Source organism: Lynx rufus, unplaced genomic scaffold, assembly GCF_022079265.1.
Source record: "Lynx rufus isolate CCGP_SWC_20201006 ecotype Redwood Valley unplaced genomic scaffold, mLynRuf1.p SCAF_9, whole genome shotgun sequence".
Classification (NCBI taxonomy): Eukaryota; Metazoa; Chordata; class Mammalia; order Carnivora; family Felidae; genus Lynx; species Lynx rufus.
In genome coordinates, this window is record NW_025814897.1 from 44,074,893 (window position 1) to 44,083,100 (window position 8,208).

An 8,208-nucleotide genomic window follows, 5' to 3' on the forward strand; every position below is an offset into this window, starting at 1 on the left:
ATATATAACATATTAATGTATAATTCATATATATTATATTAATAATGGAATAAAATAATAATAGGAAGCAGCAGTTTTTTTTTTTACCCAGAAAATGTCAGCTTCTGGTTTTCCTCACACTTTACAACATTCCTCAATCCTTTTATCCACGCATAATTGAGAAATAGATCTGTTGGGTAACTTGTCTAAGGTCTTATGATATTTAGAGCCAGAGCTAGAACATTAATCCACAGTCCTGATTCCAAATTTATATATCCACTGCATTTATTACTGCCTGTAAGTGGCTTAGGAGTGGTTGACTAAAGCTAACTTAACTTTTGCATTGATTATAATATATTGCATTCCTTTATAATGCTGATTAGACATCACGGCAGGTACATAAACAAAATCATATACATCCATGTTTGAATAATAAACCATCTCAGGATATTTTCAAAAGATCCTACTGCCTCAAAGACTCCTACAGCTGACTCGTTTAAATTAGAGAGGTTTGAATGGAACTATTTTTGCTGAAATGCCAACTGTCAAGTGACTAAGTGCTCAGATGACTGGATGTATTAGTAACGAGGAGGAAATCTACCCTGGCTCCAGAAATAATTTGAAAAACTTAATCCCAAATTATCATCTTTATATTTGATACAGGAGGAGAGGCAGAGAGGAGAAACTGTTAGCACAATGGTTAGGATCATGGAGATTATAGTCAGACATGCTTTCCAATATTGACTATTATTAGCTACATGACCTTGTGCAAATTACTTAAGCTCTCTGAGTATTACGGTTTTTCATCTGCACATAGGAATTATTACAACTTTTTAGGAAGGATCAAATAATTTAACATATGCAAAGCACTAAGTATATAGTTTCAGGTATAGAGTGTTTAATGACAGCTCTTATATTATTATTGAATACAAGACCGTTGGGTAGGCCCCAAATTTTTTTTAACTGTGGTTCTATAACACTTACTGAATATTCATTGTTGTAATAACTAACATGGATATATCATATAAATATATAATAATAATTACCACACGTGGGACTCAAAGAATATGTCAGATACTAAACCAGTCATTTTACATGAACAGATTCCACTGAATCCCTCTACAATAATGCTTTACGATATATTATTCTTTTTTTTTTTTTTTTTGAGAGAGAGAGGTCACAAGTGACCAAAGGGAAGAGAGAGAGAGAGAGGGAGACAGAGAATCCCACAAGGGGCAGAGAAAGAGAAGCGGGGCTCACCCGAAGCAGGGCTTGAGCTCATGAACTGTGAGATCATGACCTGAGTCGAAGTCCGATGCTTAACTGATTGAGCCACCCAGGCGCCCCAAGATATATTATTCTAATTTTAAAGAAAAAAAGGTCCTAGAATAATTAAGTAACTTGTCCATGATCTTGTAGCTGAGATACAAAAGTAACAAAACCCTATTTTGCTTTCTGTTGAGAAAAGCCAATGGTCAAAGACTCTAAATAACTTGTGCAACATCATCTAGTAAGTGGCAGAGGCAGAGTCTGATAAGTGGCAGAGATCCTCTGATGAGGAACTTGTTCTTTTTCTATTTCAACACAGGTGATTGGTAGCATATGATGGGGGAAAAATCAAGTGTCCCAAGTCAAATGAAAAAAGAGAGACAGAAAGAACAAACAGATTAATGGAGGTGACTCTAGATAGTGTTCTCTTAAACTTAAATAAATAGCAATAAACTATCAGTTATTGAAAGCTTTCAGGAGCAAAGATTCTATTAGGGCATTAGAGGTTTATGGGGGTGGGGGTGGGAGAAAGTAAACCATATGACATTCCACAGAATCTTTTCCATAAAGAAAAAAGAGAAGCTGTTATTTCACTGAGCTGTTGCCATGGTTACCTAAAACCCATGACTCTCTGCTGAAATGTGACTTATTTTTTTTTTTCTTCCCACTGTTTCCTTCCATGTGATGTGCTTTTCACCTGATGAGTGAATTCCCTGGCCACATTTCACTCGCATTTATCGTCTAGGAAATATTTGGTTTTTCTCTGTATTTTGATACATCATGACAGTTATTCCTGATCTACTTTTTGTTTTTTATGGCTGGTCTATATGCTGCTTGCCTAACATTGGATCTAATTGTGTTGAGCACAGGTATTTATACTTTAATGTTATTAAGGAACCCCCCCCATCCCCAAATATATTGGACTGTTTTAGCTGATGACAAACATGCTTCTACATTAAAAGCTCTTGTCATTAAAGAAATAAATGAAAAAAATACATATACACAAAAGACATAAATTCTGAATATAAGAAAAATACTTTTCTAAAAATACTAACAATAATTAATATATTATTTTATGTAATGGGAAACTCAATCTCACTTAAATAATACTCTGTAACTTGCTTGATCTCCTCTATTGTATGCTCTTTCTTCTTCTTTTTTTTTTTTTTTGCATGAATGCATATAAACATACATACAGAAGCCCAGAAAGAACTACATAAAATGTTTTATTCTACACTTTGAGTGAATCACTGCTTATTTTGCATTGTTGTGTCCTTGACCTTGATGATCCAGTGCTATAAAGAAGTATGGTCTAAGGTTCTAGAAATCCAGGCATGCAGAGTTTAATTTTTAATCCATGTTATTTTTAGAGCTAACATTTCTATGACTTTTAATTTTGTTCAACATACATTTTTAAAGTCTGTTTTATGTATATATCATGGTTCTGGGCTCTGTGGATACAAAAGTAAATTAGAAATGGTCTCTACCTTTGGAGCCGCAGACAGTATGGTAGACAAAGACAGGTTTGAAAAACATTCCATGTACTGAAAAGTTATAGATACTATAATAGAAATCTGTACCAAGTGTAATGTAGCACAAAGGAGTGAGGGTAAATTCTACCTGAGTAAGGGATGTGGATCAGTAAAAACGTAATGGAATATTTCTATCATAACATAAATGTAAAGGACTACAGAATAGCTGCCCCATTTGTCTGTGCAACTCAATTTTAAGGAAGAACAAGTAACTACAAGTCAAATTTTATATCCATAAATTATTGGTTTAATTGATTTCTTCTAGCCTAAATGGCTCCTTATTAACAGGAGAAATAGCATTGGAGTCAGAGTCACCAGGTTTCAATCCTCACCTGTGTGACCTTGTATAAATCATACCTTTTTGGGCATCTCTCTGTCCTCCTTTATAAAGTAAGGACACTATGGTACACACCACTGAGTGTCTCTTAGCTCACAGTTAATAAATGCTATGAATTTCTAAAGCCTCTATTTTTATATTGTAAAATATATCTGAAATTGAGGGAAAATGGAGGCTTTGCATGAAAGGGGCCATCAGTCTATCTAATTTTGAAGGTCTCCATGAATTCACTGAATCTGGAAGCTATTTGATTCTCCAAACAAAGTAGTACTTCTTGATTTGAGTGTACAATTCCAGCAAAAACATTTAAACTAGTGATGTGTTTATTACAAAACCTGTTTGTAAAGTGAAATAGATACCAAAACAATTTCAAGATTAATTAAGTCAGTGATTCTCAATGATGGTTGCATATTAGAATCACAAGAGATGGTTTTAGGGGCACCAGGGTGGCTCAGTTGCTTGAGTCTAACTCTTGATTTTGGCTCACATCATGATCTGAGAATCGTGAGATCAAGCCCCCTATTGGGCTCCACACTGGGCGTGGAGTACACTTAAGATTCTCTCTCTCTCTCTCTCTCTCCCTCTCTCTCTCTCTCTCTCTCTCCCTCTCCCTCTCCCTCTGCCCCTCTTCCCATATCTCTCTTTCTAAAATTAAAAATAAGGGCTGCCTGAGTGGCTCAGTCAGTTGAGTGTCTGACTTCAGCTCAGGTCATTATCGCACGGTTCTTGGATTACAGCCCTGCATTGGGCTCTGTGCTAACATCTCAGAGCCCAGAGCCTGCTTCATATTCCATGCCTCCCTCTCTCTCTGCCCCTTCCCTGCTCATGCTCTGTGTCTGTCTTTCAAAAACTAAAATAAAGTGTTAAATAAAATTAATAATAATAATAATAATAATAATAATAAAATAAATAAACAAATGAGAGAAGGTTTTAAAAATACAGATGCTTCAACTTCACAGTAGACTACTTGAAGAGAATTTTCCAGCAGAAATTAGGTGGGTGGATCCATGAAATTTATTTAAGCTCCCTAAGTGATTTAGATACTGAGAACTGCATTAAATTGATATAAACAACTGATCTTCATTTTTAAAGGATTGTAACCAGAGAGACTATGAGAAAAAATGGAAATGGTGACTGTCACCTCACACAGTGACACTACTCAACAGTAGGCAGATACAAATGTTCTTGCATTTCCTTTTTTTTTCTAGAAACAGACACATTCTTTTTTTTTTAATGTTTATTTATTTTGAGAGGAAGGGAGCACAAGTTGGGGAGGGGCAGAGTAAGAAGGGGAGAGAGACAGAATCCCAAGCAGGCTCCACACTGTCAGTACAGAGCCTGGTGTGGGACTCCATCTCATGAACCATGAGATCATGACCGGAGATGAAATCAAGAGTCAGACTCTTAATTTTTAATTTAGACCCTTCCTTTTTAATTTAAACTATCATTTGATTGTTTTTCTTCAATGGTCTTTGTTCACTCTATTTCCAAATTTTGTTTTTAACACCAACTACTACACAGCAGTTTAACTATAGAATAATATTGAACCTAATGTAATAATTTCAGCCCAGTATTTACCCACTAGACCCAAAAAGTTTTATTTAGAAATAAAATTGGCCACAATTATAAAGAAAAAAGGGGAGGGTAAGGACTTTCCGCTCAATAATAAATGATTAGGAAAAAAAAGCAAATATATTGCTAGTAATACCAAGTAGCATATATCTCCTATAATAAAATATCAATTAGTATCTATCTATTAAGCTTCGGTGTGGATGTTGTCACATTTTTGGTAATTTAGATAAGACACCAGCCTTTCTGGGTCAAGTGAAACTGTACAGGTAAGGAAAGCATTATAAATGACTGAAAATCCCTATCCTAACTTAGTAGTATTTTAAGCAGTAACAGGATGAGAGTGTTAGATGAGAGGTTTGCATTTTATAGATTAAGGTAGGAGATCCAAAGGCTTATTGAAATAGGTTTTTTTCAGGCTCATCTTTTTCCAGCCTTTTCTGCAAAAAACACTCATTACTCTTGGTAAATACTTGGCATTAGTCATACCAGATATTACACCATGACCAATTTCCAATGAGCTTCAATAGATTACATTTGGAAGGTGTGTGAACTTAGTGGGAAGGGGAGGAAGCCATTCATATATCAAGTCTGTAGAGTGCAAGATGTGGATGCCAGATTCTTCCCATCTCATTTAAACATTGGGCTTAATTCCATAAAGCACTGCTAGTCAAAATTCTATATTAGAAATGTTTGGAATAAAGACAGAAAAGCATTCCTTTCACCTTATGGTTTTAAATTATTAAAAGCATATTTTGTGGGTCACATTTTGCCCCTAATCCAGAGTGAAAATTTTAGAACGGGAGAAATAGAAATTAAATTTCAAAATTTTAATTCCTTACCTTGTACCTCTAAAGTTTGAATATATTTAGGAAAAAAAGCAAATTTCTTCTGCAGCCTAACGAAAAAAAATGAAATGAGGTGGAATAAGCCAGATCCTTCAGTTAAAGACATCATAGCAGTCACATCCTTGGGAATACTATAGGTAATCAGGCAGCCCAGCCTGACCTATCTCTGCTATTTCTTGGCTCTGCAATCTTGTACAAGTTACCTTTATACCTCAGTGTTTCAATCCTTAGACTGGAGAAAGGTTAGTAAAAGTATTAACTGAGTTACTACACAAAAAGTCTTGCAACGGGGCTTCACACATGCTAAATGAAAATGAACATTTTCATTACGTACCTATTCGGGCCCCAGGGTCTTCATATACTTTTTAAAAAGATTTAATCTAAATAATATTCACCCAGTTTTCCTGATGATAATAATCACCATAGACATTTAGTCAATGATGCCTTCCCAAGAACCCTCTCCTGAAGATTCTGATCAATGGGTCTAAGGGTAAGACCAGGGATTTGTAATTTGTACACTGTATGAATTTTATTGTGAAGAAAATTTCAGAAACATTGACCTAGATCATTAACCTGCTTAATCATCTGAACATTCATCCATTCATTGAACAGATAATGAGCCCTTTCCACTTGTGAGGCACCAACCTAGGTACTGAGAGATACAGTGATGAGCCAAATACTATGTATTTATTAGAGCTTAGGAACCTGGTGGAGGATATTAGACAAATAGCCACGCAAATATCTGTGTAATTACAATCGTGAAGTGTGCTGTAAAGGAAAAATACAAGGTATGCTGAGAACTTTTAATAGAGGACCTTTTCTACTCCTGGCAGGAGAGATGCAGAGGAGCGTCTATGAAGGCCTGCCTGCAGAAGCAATAACTGAGGTTTTTTTTATGCTCTGATATTGTATGTCCAGGATGTCTTACCTGCCAAGAGGAGAAGAAGGATGCTGGGCTGAGTAAGTTCGGGTTTGCTGGGTTGCGCCCTCCCATGTACTCATCTGTGCAAATGTCACAGCTTTTAGCATCTCGCCAATCCCAATATGGAATAGTGAAGTTCTCATCCCCGGTCAGCTTCTGGATTTCTTGTTCCCACAGCAACAAGAACAGTCTGTGCCAAGGCAGGAAACCTGGGGCTTCATGAGCAAAATCAATGTCTTTCCAGATTTCAGACCCTCCAAGCAGTGTGTCCCTTGACACATAGTAATGCATCCAGACGAAGAGGTCATAAACATTGATGTCATTAAACATGGGTGTAGATCCATTATTCATTTGGCCATAGGTGCCTATGGGGATGACATAGTCTGGGCTGATAGTATGCTTCGCTAAAGTGAGGTAGGCAAGAAATTTGTTCTTCTCTGGGACGCTCAAATCAAAGATGTTTCTTCTCACCAAAAGTCGCTTCTCTGTGCAGTTTGGTCCCCAAAAGCCAAACTTGCAATTTCCACAGTTGAATCCCATGAAGTTGCCAAAGCACTGGCAGGTCCGATTATAAAAGACGGAGGGCCAGGCCTCCCGGTCATCCATCCCCGTGAAGGGGTATTGAGGCCCGAGTGGAGCTTTGGACAGTGTGATGTCCTGACAGGCACCCCTGCCTGAGAGCTGGCCACAGGGACTGCTGTCACCCGTCCACGCTGGACAGCATTCCTTCTCCATCAGGCTCTTGGAGGAGGCACAGGCTCGAGGGAAATGGCCAGCGGAGGTCCGGAAACTCCACAGCAGGCAGCACAGAGCAGCCAGGAGCATGCTTACCCTCGTCCTCACGGATCTGTTTGAGCTGGTTAATTGAGCCACACACTTCTCTTTCCAGCTACCCCTACAGTGACTATCACATGTTTCGGCTAAGACCTATATAACACCAGTCCCACCTCCAGCATCAAACACTCTCCGTCTTTATCTTAAGCTTTCATCTTCTGAAAACCACATGACTAACTTTTCCCTGGAGTTGGCACGTATCCCACCAGTGGGACAGGCCTATGTTAAAGGGAGAAACACTTTTCACCATTAATAGTTTAACTCATATGGTTATAATAATAGAATAATAATCATGCCTGATCTAAGCAAACCCAGTTGGTTGACTGAAATTAGTGATGATTTGAATTTGAACATGAGAGGTGGTATCAGGAATAGAGCTTCTCTCATTAAGAAAGTTCAGGAAAGGTTAGAGATTATGGGGGCCAAGGTAGTTTCTCAGGGACCATAAATAGACCACAACATTTGCAGAACTCAGCTCTGCAGAAAGAGATTCTTTTCAGAGCCTAGAGATTTTATTTCATCTCCAGTTATATTGCAGCTTATTTATTTTATACAAAGTATCTGAAGAAAAAAAAATCTTTCTGATTCACCTTCCTTATTATCTGATACAGTTGACTACTTTCTAGTGATCTAGGCATTCATTTCCTAACCATTCCTAAGGATAGGATAGGTGGGTGATCTGGTTTATTGTGGAGACTTCTACTAGCTAATATTCCAAAGGAAACTCTTTTTTTTTTTTTTTAAATGCTGTAGCCATGTTGTTTCACCCATAAGTTCTAGAAATCAGAAATTGTTTTGATATTTAGTCTGCAATATGGTCTTATAAAAGAATTCTCAAGTTAGGGTGTGAATGAATAAGATTAATATATTTAGTCAATAAATATTTACTGGTCCTATAAATTCTTTTTCTGTGTATAG

General features: G+C 37.1%; 1 protein-coding gene across 2 annotated transcripts in view; it reads right to left on the reverse strand.

Moving 5' to 3' along the window:
• The window catches only part of TYR (tyrosinase), a 104,089-nt gene extending 96,808 nt beyond the window's left edge, over positions 1–7,281 (reverse strand). The window contains exons 1-2 of one of the 2 annotated variants that reach the window (XM_047070007.1): positions 6,463–7,281; positions 3,389–3,390 (exon numbers count right to left, since the gene is read on the reverse strand). In XM_047070007.1, coding sequence (XP_046925963.1) covers positions 3,389–3,390; positions 6,463–7,281 — 821 coding nt within the window. The remainder of the gene's footprint in view (positions 1–3,388; positions 3,391–6,462) is intronic. The other variant, XM_047070006.1, reaches the window with a different exon arrangement.
• Positions 7,282–8,208: the final 927 nt, after the last annotated feature.